At 39.3% G+C, this 17,333-nt stretch overlaps 1 protein-coding gene across 1 annotated transcript in view; it reads left to right on the top strand.

Moving 5' to 3' along the window:
- Positions 1-8,054, top strand: part of PLEKHA2 (pleckstrin homology domain containing A2) — a 57,160-nt gene extending 49,106 nt beyond the window's left edge. Inside the window, exons 11-12 of the mRNA XM_072399775.1 lie at positions 3,444-3,521; positions 5,359-8,054. Of these exons, the coding sequence (XP_072255876.1) occupies positions 3,444-3,521; positions 5,359-5,661 (381 nt within the window). The 3' untranslated portion in view covers positions 5,662-8,054. The remainder of the gene's footprint in view (positions 1-3,443; positions 3,522-5,358) is intronic.
- The last annotated feature ends 9,279 nt before the right edge of the window (positions 8,055-17,333 follow it).

The following is a 17,333-nucleotide window of genomic DNA, read 5'->3' on the forward strand; positions in this document are numbered from 1 at the left end:
AGTTGGAGGGTAGGGAGGGGTCCAGTGAGGGTTTCTTTAGGAAAGGGAGAATTATGGCATGTTTAAAAGCTGACAGGTAGTAGATGGAGATGTTGAGAGAAGAAAAGAGACTTCGTCCACAGTAACAGGGCTGAGGGAGGCCAGTGATGATTTACAGGTGGAAGGGGTGGGTGTGGTTGGAGTGGTGCGGTGAGCAGAGACATTATGTCTGATTTTGTGTATTTTATCTCTAAAGTAGGTGGCAATGTCTTGGGCAGAGAAGCATGTTGTGGGAGTAGCAGGTGTGGGGTTTAGGAGGTAGTCAATTGTTGAGAAGAGGTTGCGTGGGTTGGAAGCTTGAGAGGAAATGACTGCGGAGAAATAATTTTGCTTGACGACAGTGAGCTCTGTGTTAAAGCTTTGAAGCTTGGCTTTGTAGTCCATGAAGTCAGCGCTGAGGCCAGATTTCCTCCACTTGCGCTCGGCTGCACGAACAGACTTTTGTAGCTGTTCGGTGTGATTGTTGTGCAAGGGTCGGGGATTGGCGGGGCGGGGGTAGTGGAAGATGGCAGGGGCAACATTATCCAAAGCCAATGAAAGATAGTGGTTTAACATGATTGCAGCTTCAGGTTGCAGGTTGAGGTTGCAGAGTTTAGAAAATACCATGTCTAGAGTGTGTCCGGCTATGTGTGTGGGGCCATTGATGTTCTGAGTGAGTCCAAATGAGGAGGTAATGGAGAGCAGTTTGGCTGAGCAGGGAACTTTGAGCTCATCCACTGCAACATTAAAGTCACCGAAGATGAGGGTGGGCAGGTCATGGGAAAGAATGTGTGGGAGCCAGGATGCAAAGTTATCCAAAAATTGTGATACTGGGCCAGCGGGGCGGTAGACAACAGCAACAATGAGGGGTAAGGGGCTAAAGAGATGGACAGAGTCTTCTATCCATACCTCAATAACAGACCTTAGCCTCAAGTCATACAAAAAAACAATCGTCCGTATTTGGGCCGAGAGGCACCCATTTGTTTTGATTCTCACTCTACAGAGTCTGGAATGCCTTATCAGCATTGGAAGATTTCTTAAGATAAAATAATTACATGGACTGGCACTGATTAGGATGGGGCTGGCTGAAATAAAGTCCAATGGAAGCCAAAATGTTCCGCCTAGATTGCCAAGTCTAGGCCAGTTCCTGGTTATTAAAATGGTGGAAAAACATTCATTGGTAAGCAACTGTGACCCCGTATAGATCCCAATCCCGAATCAATCCACCCTGCTATGTTCCTGCTATGTGTTAGGGCCATGTCCCCTGGCAGGTGGCACGAATTTACCAAAGGTGTGGAGCAACCTGCAAGGAGTGGAGCAACCCTGGTGGCCACAAGACTGCTTTGCTGCTGGGGAAATAACCAGATTGTGGCCCCCAGGCTCTCCCGACCAGAGGTTAGCAGGGATCAGATGGGGGCAGTGCAGGGATGGCCAGTGAACAAGTACCAGGGTTGGGCAAGCGGCAGCCAATACTCATGGTGAAGACAGTCTGAAGTCAGGGCAAATGGTAGATAATACTGATGGTCAAGATGATCCAAAATTGTTAATAATTGTATAACTCCAGCAAATTCTGCTGCCCTTTTCATATAACAAATGCCATTTACATAAGCCCCACCCCTGAGGAGCCTCTTTCCTCAATCATTGGTGTGCTGACATTCTGAAGCTCAAACATTTGTATGTTTTTTTTTTTTTACATATAGTGGGGAATGGTATGAACATCCATCAGGTTTATATCACTACCCCATCATAGAAAATTTTATGGAATGTCATTATTTTTTAGAGAATGTCATTTACAACACTTCAATGAGTTAATAAGATCCAAATACATAGTGACAACTACCATATTTATAACCCGCTAGGTCCATTATTTGGCCCAGGATCTGCACACACACAAAACATATAAAAGATATATGATAGGTGCCAGGAAGCAGGACTTGCTTGAATGTCAATCTTTAATTTAAAGCAGTGATTGAGACTCAGATCTAATATTGGATGTTTATATTGGAGGAACTTCAGAAAAAGAACCTCAAAATGGAAACATGACTTATTTAACATGGAAACGTGTTTCTCACACTTTAATTTCTGGAAGCATCTAAAGAACTCGGTGACAGATAGCGGCAGCCAGGCCTTTCTGGAGATGGCCATGACATCAGACCAGGCTTGGCTGACTCACAAATGTCTACTTCATTTCTTGTGCGTGCTTCTCACGTACAAACCACGCCAGATGAGCACTTTTGAATGAAATTGCTACTTTTTAGAACTTAGTTTCTAATTTGTTAGAACAGTCAACCTACTGTCAGAAAAGTGCGTTGGCGTATTACGTGGTGGGAAAGATGCCATGCCGGAACACATATTTCAAACTTACCAGGGGGAAATGTTATAGGTTCGATTTGGTTCATGTCAGATCATCTGTAAGGCAACATAGACAGGGACCCATGAACCTGGTGAATGTCTGGGGGTTCAGTTAAAACCTTCATGAGGCTACAGGAAATTTGATGTTGGACAAATCTGGGAAACTCCTTTTTACAAGGGACTATGGACCAATTGGTGCCTGATGAGACCATGACATGGCATTTTTTTTTTATTTTGGGTACAATGGCCCCTGTCAAATCTTTAGCACTACCCATGTCGTAACTAATTTTTCAAATGGGCTCCAAAATAAAAGCAAACTTTGAGTAGATTCGGAAGTGGTACCCATGCCCAACCACATCCACCCTGCCCACTTTTTGTACATATGTCAGAGGGACAGAAAGTATGGGAAAAACTAAAAATTAAAATATTATAGAAAATGTAACTCTTCCCTACTTCATCAAGGAAAAATGGATCACTTGGGAGTTATCTCTAATCCCCTCACTTCACTACTTTCTGATCTGGAATATAAGAAGTACAGTGCAAGTACAAGTGCAGTCCCAATGGAGTCTCATTAAAGATAAACTTGAAGGCAACAGGTCCATAGATGTTTGGAACACACATATGTTAATTGTTTTAAATGGGAACATGGCCCAGGTCTAACATTTTATTTCTACATTTAAGCCCAGCCCTGTGAAAGGTCTGTGATATTGAACTATCCTAAATAAAAGTATAGCAAATAAATTATCCCACCTTAATAAGAAGAACAGAGCAAAATTGTATAGTAAAGTACACCTGGAACATGGTAATCATCGTTACTGATCACTTCTTTCAAAAATGCTTGTTGCTTGGCAGAGAATTCCTGAGTTTGCTGCTTGATTTTTGAAGGTCAATGTACATAAAGCCAGATTTAGCATTTTTGGAAGGAGACCAGAGACAACCCCTTTCATACTTATTTTTTGGCAACCATGCCTTCAAATATAGGCAAGCTTCTATAAATGTATACCTATCTGTTCCTGATGACTTACCTGCTTGTGAAAATCCGTCTTTATAATCTCCAATTTCCCCCCCTACAGACTGACAGCCCGCAAGAGATGCACAGCTGGATAAAGGCAATCAACAACGCCATTCAAAACTACAGAATGCGATACCGGGTAGGTAGAGATAATATCTCTTCCAGAATAACATATGATTACATAATATTATACCATTTTCTTTTTAGGCAATTTGTGAAAATGTATAATTTATTATACAATGGTATTTTTTCACCTTTGAAGCTAGCAAAGTTTAATGTTCCAGGAGGATGACTCCTTGCACTGATCGGACGTTCCCCTATGGGTATACAGACCTTTAATTTAAAACATCTCTTAAAATGATATATTTAGAATGCTCTGAAATTTCTTGAGTAATGTCCCATATATGTATAATGAATAGCTCATTAGGTATTTCAACATTAGCACTTAAATTATTACTGGGATTTCACAACACGATTTTAAAATTAGAAACTGCCTAAGTCAGGAAAACAAGATTGTGCAATGCGAAGTCTGAGTTTCCAGGCAGATTCATACGGCGTGTTACCCTGTGCCTGTCAAATGGATGGCACAAGTTGAAAGGTCCTCACTACAGAAGGGGCTTTGATTGATATACCTTACGGCCAATTTCTGAATGGCTCCACTCATTTACTTATTATTAATGAATATGTAAGATTAGTTGTCCTAGAAATTGAGAATTAGGAATGTTTTTGATGCCAGTATAGAAGGCACTGGCAAGTTTTGGTGTTGGGCCTTGACCCAAGAAAGTTTCTCTGTATGTCACTGAGCTATAAAGGGTCACTAGCACTTAACTCTTGTTTTACCTGGCCACGCTAGGCATAAAAATAATGTTTTTAGTTCTAACCTTCTACCAGAACTTGATATAGCACCCTAAAGGCTTATATATATAAATCAGGGAATCAGCAATTCCCTCAAACATTCCCTGGTGGGGAATCTTCCAGATCTATGTGTTTCAGTGGCAGTAAATAATTCTCCACCAGGGACTGTTTGAGGGAATATCAGATTCCCTGCGTACCCAAAGAACCCTAATACTGAACTTGCATGACAAAGCAGTAAACTAGGGCCACAGGGCAGACGCTACAGGCAGTGTGTCACTGGTGGCTATCTAAACAAATATGGTGGGTGGACTGCCCACTGACATTCTATCAAAACCCCTCCAATGCTTATTCATTTTGAACAAACATGGCGGCGGTGTCTGGCAGGCTGGAGGCCACGTTGGAAATGTCTTAGCCGTTCTGCACCTTTACCTGTTCTAGTACAGGGGCTAATGCCCTGAAAGATCACCTGCCCTAAAATATACCAGTGCTGGTCTCCTGGGTCTGGATGCTGTTGATCCACCTGATGGATTACTCACCACACCTTAGGGCCAAAATTTGTTCAAAATTATGTAACTCTATGGGTCAGTCTTATTGTGACAATATATTGTTGCGGTAGCAGAGCGATAAGCACATTTTAAGATAAAAAGTTGGACCAGAAAGGAGTTTTAGCTTTTCTGGTGTCATTGTGCCATTTCTGTTGATTTCGACCTACTTATTGTGCCAGGGGCATTGGATAATTGGGCATAAGACGTATCAACCCATCAATACATAGAAAGTATTAACCTGACCAGGGCCATAGCCCTTTTCCATTTTATACAAAACAAAAGAAATAAAGTTTGTCTGGAGTTTAATTTTAAAGAACAAATAAATGTATCAAATCAAATAAGTTGAGGCTAAAACTGTGCTTTGGCCAAAGTCTGTTGGTTTCTCCATGAAGCTTAGCATGAAGACACAAGTTCATAACATTCCAGAAAAGTCCTTCATGTGGATAAACATAGTCTGATATAAAGTATTACGAAAATCTTGTGCATATTTCTGTAAATATGTAGTCAGAACTTCATGAACGAAAAATTGTTGGTGGTCTTATTTAGCTCACTAACTAGTTATTTTTTTATTTCTAGGAGTCCTGTGGACGCACTATGTCCCTAAACCGATCCACTGTCTCCTCACAATCTTCTTTTCACTCCTCACCATACTGTGATGATAAGCGTCCACTGGGAAAATCTACATCTTTGAAATCATCATGGCAGCCTTGGACGCCGGTACCTAAACGTGAACCTGAGCAGTCAGGAGAAGTGTCGGGGGCTGGATCAAGGGATGAAGTTGGTGGTCGAGCCAGACATTGGTCTGAACCACAACGACAGTCGGATAGTACATTTCCGTTCAGGCTAGATGACATGAACATCCGTACATCTGATGTGTAGTCCCAAATGGGAAGAAGATGGCTGCAGGGGCATAGTTGGATTATCATTATTTATGTGGAATATATTTCTACTGGACAAAGAAGCATTCCCCCCTTGAGGGTGAAACAGGTTTCAGATGGCACTTGACTTGATAAAGGCAGTTCAACATCTGCTACTTGGCTTCAGTCAAACACCTTTTGTTATTGCCTTTTAGGTACGTCTTTGCCAACAGACAAAGCCACAGTTTCCCCTAGACAATCACACCTTTCAAGGTTTACGTGGTTGGTATTTGGCTGAATATACTTGGTGGTGTAAGCAGACATAATGGGAGTGGTTAGAGTATATCAAGGTGAATCATTGCACAGATTTCACATGGAAATGATAGCAATAACTGGTGGAATAATAGGAAGTGCAGCTGCTTCTGCATGGCATGGGGTCAAAGTTTCAGCATCCCCTGGAGCCATGTTTAGAAACTAGGGGATGTCTTCACATAGCAATAATATGTAATAAAAAAATCACGTTGCATCTACAGTAGAATCTTCACTCTGTTGTATGCAAATATAGAAAATATGGAACCCTAGTTGATGTGAGTAAAAGCACAATGCCATTGGATACAGCTTGCTATATAGATGCTATGTTACAGTATTTTTTTTTTTTTTTGCAACCATTGGCTGAAATTGCTTTTTTAGATTCAGCCAAGCACTTCACTGTGAAAAAGAATTAAAGTGCCTCTATGATATGGATCTGTGGAAAACCCTAAAAGTGCCTTTATGCTCCAAAAATATGCTCCATATTAGTGTTTGACAAGTTCTTAGGCTGCCTTCACACTTACAGTGGAAAACTATATGGTTTGCCATTTCCAAGCACATAGCAAACTGTTATGTCCAGGAGTGGCAAACCACAGGTAATGCATATTTGCATGTTTAGCCCTTGCAGTTGCAATGCGATTCTTTCTCCAGAGAAGGAAAACCAACCACGTAGCCAGAAGCAACTTGTCGCACCCAGGAAGCACGTCACCATTTACTGCACCTAAAGTTGTGTGCACAAAATAGTTCCAATTCACTCAAGTTGAGACTCCCTTTGGCAATTGAGCCTTCAGTAGAACACTGGTCATCTGCAAGTATGAAATGGCTCTTAGTGAGCAAGCGCATGGGCATCCTTGTGCATGCTTACTAAGGACCACTGACTAAGGAACCCTGTGGCTACTCCAGGTAGCTACCTAATTCAATGTACAGCTGAGTCCTGGGGCCTTCTGATGGGCAAATCTCCTTTACAGATGCCAGGTATAAAATGTCATCTACAACTAGTTAGGCCATTATGATGAGCAATCCCCATTACTGCTGTCAGGTATAAAATACAATATAAACTGAGTCCTAGGTTCTAGCACTCCAATACTTCTAGGTAGTGCTAAAACTTGCTAGCTAAAAAAAGGTAGCTACCTTTGCATTTTCGTTTTAACCCATGAGCCATCCTACCATAGTTAGGACTAATAGGAATATATTAAGGGCCGGCTGAAGCTGCAAACATCAGTGCTACCATAAGGCCTACCAGAACAGAATATCCTGGAGTTTAGAAGTAGTGGTAAGGTCTTTGAGGATGCTTCAGGAATCGCTATGCACCTTTAGGTGCCTTCTCCTAAAGCTACTAAACTACCACCTGCAAATGATAAGGGTTTATACTACTTGGTCCCACCTCCCATTCATCTCTTCACCGTTTGTAAATCTGGCTCACGTCTGGGTGTGCTGGGTTCCCCAATGGACACAGTAGTGACTGAGATGTAATGGTTGGTGAATCGAGCCACAGTGAATGGTGGGGGACATAGACATATAAGACTATTGAATGTGTTGTGTTAAATGATTATAAACCCATATTTTTGCATTTTTTACATTTTTTTAACACTCATTAATACCTGACAATAATTATTTTAGGCTAAGTATAAGGATGTGGTAGATAAGAACCCTACAGGTCTGTTTTGGTAGCCACAGATGGCCTGCACACACAGCTTTACTAACCAAACACAAAACATTCTTAGCACATCCCATGTGACCTGCAGCTGATTACCTGGCATCATTCTGGCTTTCTATCAAAGCTTGATATCATATCATTCATATCATATGAAAGATTCATTCATTCTATCAAGGATTCCTATCATGAGCAATAATAAAGAGGGGCCATTTGTTAAAGCACTGCTCCTATATTTGTGCAGTTTTATTGTAATATTCATAAAGAGTTGACAATGTTACATTGACTGGTTACTTTTATTTTGTTTACGTATTATGGAGTGTTTTGTGCATATTGTGATGTTTTCTTGCTATGCTATTTGAAGTTCTGTTTTCAGGTCTGAGTACTTATGTTACAGAAAATAAAGCGTGTTACATGTGAATTTGGTATTAAAATGTTAGACTGTTACAAAACTCAGTGTCCTTATTTATGTGGTGCAAAATAACAGGGTCAGTTTTATTCTCTGCTCCTGTGGTTTCTTAAAACCTTCTTTACTCTAACAACCTCCCCTTCCCACAGTGCTTAATCATGTGCAAGGAGAAGATTCTAGTTGGGGGCTCACATACGGCTTAGTATTGTCCCCGCCCCTGAGTACCAAATCAGCCAATCCTTTAGCATTAGTGCTGTCACATGGAAAGAATGAGTCACACAGACTCCCCCTTCAGGCAAACTGCTAACTCAAACATTAAAATGCATACAAAGCAGCTATGCATGGTGACCTGACTTTTCTCTATTGCAGTTAAGCAATACAGCCTGGTCACCACCCTAGCCAAATCTCTGACTGCACAATAAAGAAACTGATGACCTTGGCACACTTTTCTCTTCCCCGTTAGCATTTTCATTGTCAATTTATTTGCTTACAATGTGCATTATTGTCTTCTAGTTCTGCTTCTTCTCTTAATATAACTTCCAGTGTACTGGAAATTCTACAAGGTCAATACCAAGCCAAATTCTAGTTCTTATACCAGTTGCATATACAAATACATTTAATGATTTAATTAAGTTAATTTTATTGAGTATGTTGCTATGTTAGTTGGTGGTGTTTATGCCTGCCATTTGGCCTCAACAAATGTATTTGCAAGAGATGCCATTGCTGAAACATGCTTTTACTCATAGATTTATAATATTCACCTGCACCCTATTGTTCAATTTCAAAATGGGTACATAATATCAAGGCCAAAACCTTTACCCCATCTTTTTAGTAGGTACCCCTATGTTCATTTACCTACGTGCTCCAGTTACTAAAAAGTACTCCACCACGCACCACCAGTATCTTCTGCAATATTTTAGGCAAAAACTCTTTTTTTGGAAAGCCAATTCTTGTACTCTGCAATGTGGCATTAGGTTTTTTTAGGCTCTCAGAGTGGCATTGTGGGAGAACAGTACCTGGAGCAGTGGAATGGTAAGTATGGGCACCAAGGGGAGTAGACTATATATGTACTGTATTATCTAGCTGGATAGATGGTGTTTGACTTACTAGCTTTTGAGTTTATTATTATGCACATCCAAATATAAAATAAAATATAAAAAGCAGTATCTTTCTTTGGATAAAGAGTCTTGGGGAGAGGAATTTATTTAAATCTAAAATCAGTTGCACCAACGTGTAGTGTTCTTTCTGTGATTTTGACCCTTTTTAGGTCCCACCAGTCCATGTCCTTTGTGACTTAAGAACATATTTTTGGCAATTCTACTTTCGGTCTAATAACAGGTATCTTTGGGTAAGGGGAATTCTCCTCAAAGGCAGTAATGGAAACCTAACAGGCTCCAACTGTTGGCTAAAGTTGGACTTTCATTAGACTGGACATCCCCTTTGAAGCTGGTATGATAGAAACCTAAAGCAGAACGATATCAGCTTTGTGTAAAACATAAAAAGAGAAGAAAACAAAATTTGTCCACAGTCATATCATACTTATTAAAACACAGAAGAGTGATAACAATGAACAGTCACTTCTTAAAGATGTTGCCTTGGAAGCAGGGAAAATAGGTACGTGTAAGAATCTGAGCAACCTTGAGAAGAATAAAATTGTGATCCACAAATCTCCAAAAATGAAAGGTGGAAGAAACTTATCAAGTCAAATTCAGGTACATGAAGTGGTTGCAATAAAATACATTTAATGGTGAATTATCATGGTATATTATATTATTATAAAGCTGAATTATTTTGTGCCTTTTTTATCGGCCTGTTGTTCAACAAAGCTATGTGATCTAATAAGTCATTTTCAATATGTTTATTAAAACCTGCAGCTTTTATCAAAGTAATACTTAGTTCTTGCCTTCCTGTTATGGAGTGACAACTCTTCTCCATTTACTGTTCTGCATTGTCACCCTATCACATGTGCTTTTGATGGAGATGACAAATTGGTCACCATCGGGAAGTCAATCTAGGGCTACAGCATTGGAGTGAGTGCATGTAGAGTTTGAGCATACGCAGTGCTTGAGCAAACTTGATGTTATCCAATTAGGGTTTCTATATACTTTTATATTTTCAGGTTGTAGATTTTGGCCCAAAGGCCAGCTTTACTTCGGTATACATACCAAACTCATTTATTTTTGCTTTTTATTTCACCTATGACCAAGGACAAATTTTCTCTTATATCCAGCCTAAAAAAATTCCTGGTCTAACCCATTCTATAATTCATTGCCCCTATAAATGTCATTGCCCATAGCCTGGTATTATCCATTTGATGTCAACCGTGGCTAATGACATCATTAGCACAAATGCAGTTAATAATTCCTTACTGTAATGGGACCCAAGTAAATCAAAATGCATTAATACTCAAGAGATGGCAAAGCCATTAATAACATGAAAATCCAAATATTACACAGTTTATCTGCTGTTCTTAGCAGCGAACGCCAAAGTGGAAGGCTTACATTTGAAAGTTATTTTCTGTATTTGTGTTCACAGGACCTGAAATTAAGGATGTGACATCATTTGCTGAGTTATAATTAATCTTCATGTCCCAGAATCAAATGTTTTGGCATGATTACTGTTGCCAGGATGATCCAGTTGTTTAAATACACCCAATATAACATTTAACGCATAATTTAAGCTAAAAAAGTTCCAATTTTAGAATATTATATGATTTACCTTAATTTTGTACCATATGAAAAAAGTGCAGCCAATTTGACCCTTTTTGCAAATATATGAGATGAAATATGCAAGTAATGTAATATAATGTGAATAGGGTTGTAACTAGGTTGTAACAAGAATAAAAAGGGCTCTTTAGCAACATTTCAAGTCCCTTCACCCAAGATTTTGCTGTATAACAATTATTATTTGGCGGTCAGTAGAAATTCTCCCAGTGTCCAATGACCCCCCAATACATTGTTGGTCAGACCTCATTCTAAATGGAGACACAAAAAGCCTTCATTACTGGTCGGTAGCAAAGGTTTCATTTAGATAATAGTCAGTAACATGTTCTGCTACTATTCTTGATGTCTTGGCCCAGTATGGGCTTTTGCATTTATGGCAGAGGGTTTGACCAAGCCACTATTGATATGGCTGAAATCAGTACTCCAAATGAACTTGGCATATTTTATGAGAACTATTCTTGCATGGGCTGGAGGATCAATCCAAGGAGGGGGAGGGAAAGTACACTCAATGATGAAATACATGGGTGCTATTGGACATAAATACCCCTCTGTTTTATTGGCAGCAGTTACTTAATCTAATACCTTACACTGCACCTATACTTGACCCCCTGCTTAGCCTTTAGGAGGCCAGCTCTTGTTTCTCCCGAAACTAAAGTGTGCAAAGGATGGCATCTAAGGAGGGAAGGACTGATAAAAGACCAGGTACCTTAATGCTCAACTTGGAAAAGGAAAAGCAGAAGTAAACATCAAGGCAGATCCATTGTCAGAGCCAAAAGCCACACGTGGGTACCAGCAGAGTGCCCAAGAGTAAGAAGTCCGGAGAAGGTCATACATGGAGTATTCAAGGTTTAAAAGCTTGAGGAAGTCCAGTGGTGTAGCCATATCTGTCAGCACATTGGAGTATCCAAGGTTTAGGAGCATAAGCAAGCCCAGTGATGGAGCCAAAAGTCATACATGGGTATCAGTCATCCCAGTGGATTGTCCAAGGTTCAGGAGCTTGAGCAAGACCAGGGATGGAGCTAAATACATAGCTATACATAGGTATCAGGCAGACCAGTGCAAAATTGCAGGTGAGGAGCATCCAAGGGTAAGGAGCATGTCCAGTGATGAAACCAAACGCCATACATGACAGTTAGCCAAATGCAGAATTATTTGTTGGTAAAAGCCAGTGTATAATTACATAGATACATTCACATAAAAGTTTCCTAAAAAGTGTAATTTGTAAAAAATTCTTAAATGCTGTGTATAAAATGCCTTGGTAACATCTATTACACAGAGTGGCAAAGAAACAAGTGCTAAAAGTAATACTAGCATCCAGACTTAGCTCGAAGAATGTAATCCAATTTTTATTTATCTTTTCTTTTTTTTTGCTTTTACAAATAGTCTGTAGATAAAACTATTATTCTTGTACCAGTGCACAAATTCTTCTCTACATGTACATTACAAATGACCTCTTGCCCTTGAGAAATATTTAGTTTGGCTGTTCTGTCTCTTGCTGCTCAAAATCTGACATTCATCTTATTAAAATTTGGCAAATTTTTACATATGTTTGGTAATCTGCCAGATCCTTTTTGCTCTGTTTGTTTTTTGGTGGTTTATTTGAAAATGTAATGAAAAATGAATGCACCTCCTCCCTCTCCCCAAATAACTCATTATGTAATGATGAAAATGAACCCGCAAAGGGAAAAAGTTAAGGTTATACTTAACTTACCCCAATACCCCAATACCTCCAAAGCACTCAATTTCAGATTGAGTGCTTTGGAGCACAAAGAAGATGAAATATTTTAAGAATACACTCCAGTCAGACATAAAAGCACCTTCCCATGAGATTTGTGCTTTGTGTTTTCTAGGACTCTACCTGGAAGGACAGTGATGTCTTCTTCACGTAGATGCTGCAATGAGGTAAGTATATTGGGGTAAGTTGATTTGCAAAGGTGGTTATGGGCACTGTAAGGGGACCTCCAATTTAACTAAGGTCCAGACTAATGATACCAACCTGGTGCAGCAATTCAGTTCTTTCCTGTGTTAATTCTTCTACAGGGTTTAGCATCAAGCAGGTATTAGGAGACAAGCTCAACAATAAAGCCCAACATCTGAAATCATCAGCACAAAGCCGATAGTTTTTCACCAATGGCATCTAAAAAAAATGATAAAGTATGTGAGCAGGTACGTTGAAGTGAAACCCCTTTTTTTTCAGGAGAAGAGGGCCATTACTTCTTATCTCATATATGCAACTCTTCAAAGTAAGGGGACTATTACCCTCCTAGGCAGTTGTTATTAAAACAGGTCTCCCTTTTAGAGTTTTCGGCCCCTTTCTGGTGACAATAGAATTCTATATTTCCCATTGCTTTTATTGATTTGGGTTAATATGGACCAGTATTTCTGAAACTTTTAACATGGAGGAAACACTCAAATAACTTTCAGGTCTTAAGGAACTCCTGCTATAATTACTATATCCACCAGTATATTACTGTGGTGGTCGGTGAGAAAAATACCTCTTACATTGAAGGTCATTAGATAGAATGTCACCCTTACATATAGTCATAAAGATCATTAGTGTCAGTAAACTGACCTGAGAGGTAAACATTTCTCAAAAAAACCCCCCAAAAACAACTTCTGGAGGAAATCTGGTATTCCACGTAACCCTGGTTGAGAAACTGATGTGGAACCTTTATGCATTTATGAAGTAAGGACTATAGAAAAAGATTCTGGTTCTGGCAACAGCTGATCTGCAGGCACTTTATAAAAAAAAATATGGCAGCAGGAATGTAGCCCATAAGCAAGTTATGGAGGAAGAACTATAGGTCAGTGGCCAAGGCTTATGGTGTTCAGGCAGCGTCGTAATGCAAGAAATGATAAAGGTAGACCGACAATAAGTGGAATTCAGTACAGAATAAAGACTGGAGTTAAGATCAGGATAGCGTTATAAATTTCCAAAAATATTGAAGCACCACAAAATATCAGGAAGGATTCTGGAGGCATTTTCTTTTTATACTTGGAAGCATTATTGGAGCTTACCAGAGCTGGAGTGCCTGTGTATTCCTAAAGATGGCACAGACGTGTGTCTTAGAATTGTATGCCTGTGCAGGGCAAAAGAGTTCTTCCTATAACAACCTCGGGGGCCAATGGCCAGCAAATACCCACAGGAGCCACAAGGAACCTAATTTTCTTACAACTGCATAGTGCATCTTTTATCTGAGATTTAGCCTAGTGACACAGATTCGGTCTTCATATTAATTTATGCAACCTAGTTCTGATTTTTTTTCACTATTCCAGTTAGCCCGCAGCTTCCAGAAGTATCCTCAGCTGCCTGCTGTGTGTACACATGCCTCTGCTTGTATAAAGTGTGATGTCTAATATAAAAATCTACACCACCAGCAGGGTGTGATTTCTATTTATTAACCTATTGATCAAATGGTTAATTGTTATGTTTAAATCTTGGTCAAAATTTGCATTGAGTTTGTATGTTCTCTTTTACAATTCAAGTCACTTCAGTTTCATCCCGTATTCCAAAAACATAATGAAAGTTTATTGACTTTTCTAAAAGAGGAAAGAAATCAGATTATGAACTTTATTTAGTGAGCATGAACTCTGTGCTCTGCAAATTCATATTAATATTTTCTGAGAAAGTAATGTTCACCTTTGGAATGCTACCAGTAGCACAATTACCATGAATATTTTATTATCAGATCCATCAGTTCAGATCTGATTTATTGAAACACCATAACAATAATTTACTCCAAGAGAACTGAAAAGGACAAACCAATTCATATGAGTTCCAAGAGAAAAGAGAAAATGTAACACCGAGCTAGCTGGAAGATCTCCATAGAGTTCTCATTGCTAACAGGTACAGAAGCTCAGTGAGTTGAGGAGTTGAGGAGCACAAACCAGCAAAGTTTCATGAAGTTCTTTCTGTATAACAGACCATGGAATTTTCTTTCTTTAAAAACATTGGACATTTGCAGATCTGGCATTTCCATTCTTCTATCACAAATTTCTGTGAAAATAATTCTATAATAGCACAACTTTACGACAAGTTATGTCCTACTAGAAGGTACCTTCAAATACTATTTTGTATTTTTCTAAGAGTCTACAGACCTCAGCATGTTAAATGTTATAGTTTATCAGTACAATTAGAAAAAACTTAACAATGGCTTATTTAGAAGGAATGCCAAGAGAAATCATTTTCTCTCTTTATAAATGAATCTTGGTTTAGGTTTGCAAAGTTACATCTGTACAAACTACAAACTTTTTGGAACAATGATCTTTAGATAGCAGAGACCAAAGTGGAGATTTTATACCAACAGTAATACATGGTGGTGGAGGGATAATGGTGTGGTCTTGTTCCAAAGCCACAGGACCTGGGCACCTTGCAGTCAATAGAGCTCCTATGTATAATAAAGTATTCCACAGTTAACGGCAGGGCCATCTGTGCGATAAAGCTTGGGCGAAATCGAGTCATGCAACAGGACACAAATACCAAGTGCACCAAATATTAAACAGAAAGGCTAAAAACTAAACTAAGGAAGTGTTCGCAACCTAAATGCTGAAAATGTCCACCAAGAATGAACCTACAAATATGAACAAAAGAATTAAGCAAGGGAAAGTTGAAGTCAAGCTAAAGGTCAAGACAGACACCCAGATACAGTGTCAAAAGGTAAATCACAAGTGTAGTTAGGGCCAAGCAAATCATCATTACTGGAAGTCCCATTAGCTCGGTCAGCAGCCAGAAAATTCCCAAAAAAGTCTTTGACCTGACCGACAGTCCTCCTTCCAACGTAAATGCACCACAGATTAACCATCAATTTGTAACCTGTAAAAACTTGGGTCATTTTATGATTATTAAAATTGAAATAAATTGTATTTGAATAAATACATTTAAATAAATAAAATGTAGTGTGCAACTTGTTTAATTTTCCCTACTTTTTTAAGCTTATGGTGTATAGCAGCAGTCGCCAACCACAAGAAAATTTTGGTGGTCCGACCATGTCCCCCGTATGGATCACAGGCTCAGGGCAGTGGGCGGGTTGTGTCTCTGGATATGGGCAGCAGGTTCTGGCATCATGACATTACTATGGTAGAAGTTTCTTCCCCTTCAAGTGACACACTTGAAGTGGTCCCTTAGCCTGAAAAGGTTGTCAACCACTGGTGTATAGTACACATGGACAGATTTCCTGTAAACTCACCATGACGCCATGGCCACTAGGGGTGACATTTTAGCCCCTGCCGAGTCCTTCATCATTTCTAGCTGTCTTTATGCCCTGTCTGACTTATCTGGGGATCTTGTGCCTACCATGCAGCTCCCTTCTTCTCTGTATTGTCTGAAGAGGTTTGGCAGTAGCTGCAGAGGACATCATCTACCAGAAACCTCATGTGACTCTCACCTTGTTCCCACTGGTCAATGTACCATGGAAGAGGCAGCCAGTTTTCAACTTGAAGGCACCTGGATGGGCAGAGGTCATGTGATGGAGAGGGAGATATAAGGGGGTGTACAAAGTTTGGCTGGAGGAGGGGGGCAGCACAAACTAGCTGGCCTAGGGGAGAAAATAGTATAACTCAACTCCTGATAGTACATGCCCATGAAGGAAGCACAAGAGAGCTAGGTTATATTTCCATGAAACATAAATGAACAGCCCTGGTAGAATATGTTCACATATATTTGTATGTGTCATCAAACACAGGTGAAAACATGAAAATGAAAAAAAAAGATAAAAGTCACCGATACAAGGTGCAATCCTTTAACTTATCATAGTTTAAAAACGCACTTATATGAAGCTTACCTTTCTAGCAAAGAGGGGGTTAATCGCTTAGACATCACATACCAGTGAAACATCTGCCTTCACTGTCTACCGTAAAGGATTTTTTAAGGGTCCAACCTAGCCATAGGGGACATTTTTATCAGGGATGTAAAATCTAAATGATTTCCCCCTTTTCTGCATGGGGCCTAGTAGAATTGTGCAATATGCAAGAGGAAAAAGAGGACGATGATTTATCTGAACTAAGTATTTGTTTCAAAATGATGGCAACTGGATGTGGCAGACTACGTAAAGTTCCTTGTAGTCTGTATTTCATAATCCACTACAATATTTTGTTCATCGGGTGACACAACTGGTAATTCAAGATATATTCAAGTAGTGTAAATGGCAGCATAACCCACTTGAATATAACTGATCTTCAAATAACAGCTGAGTCTCTCAATAATGAGATAAAAATGTTACAGTTCTATCTTCTCTAACATTCATTAATAGACACTGTTGTTGATTGAACATTAGATATGTTGTTACCTACACAACTTGTATATGGCTAATCTTCAATCAAGCAAGATGTGTTTCTCAACAAGCAAGGGAAAAGAATCTTACCGTAAGGTAATAATTCTTTTTTTCTCAAGGCTATCTGAGTATGAACGTACGGTAAAATTCAAATTTAATTATTTAATTCAAGTTCTCCAAGACCAGAGATTGACTATCATTGGAGAACATGGGTGATCCATCAAACCTAGAATAGATTTCTTAAAAATTCTTTACTATTACTTAACAAATAGTTTGACTGCAATTATTGTTATTATTAATATTATTATTATTATTATTATTTTTATTAAT

This window comes from Pyxicephalus adspersus, chromosome 2 (assembly GCF_032062135.1).
Source record: "Pyxicephalus adspersus chromosome 2, UCB_Pads_2.0, whole genome shotgun sequence".
Lineage (NCBI taxonomy): Eukaryota > Metazoa > Chordata > Amphibia > Anura > Pyxicephalidae > Pyxicephalus > Pyxicephalus adspersus.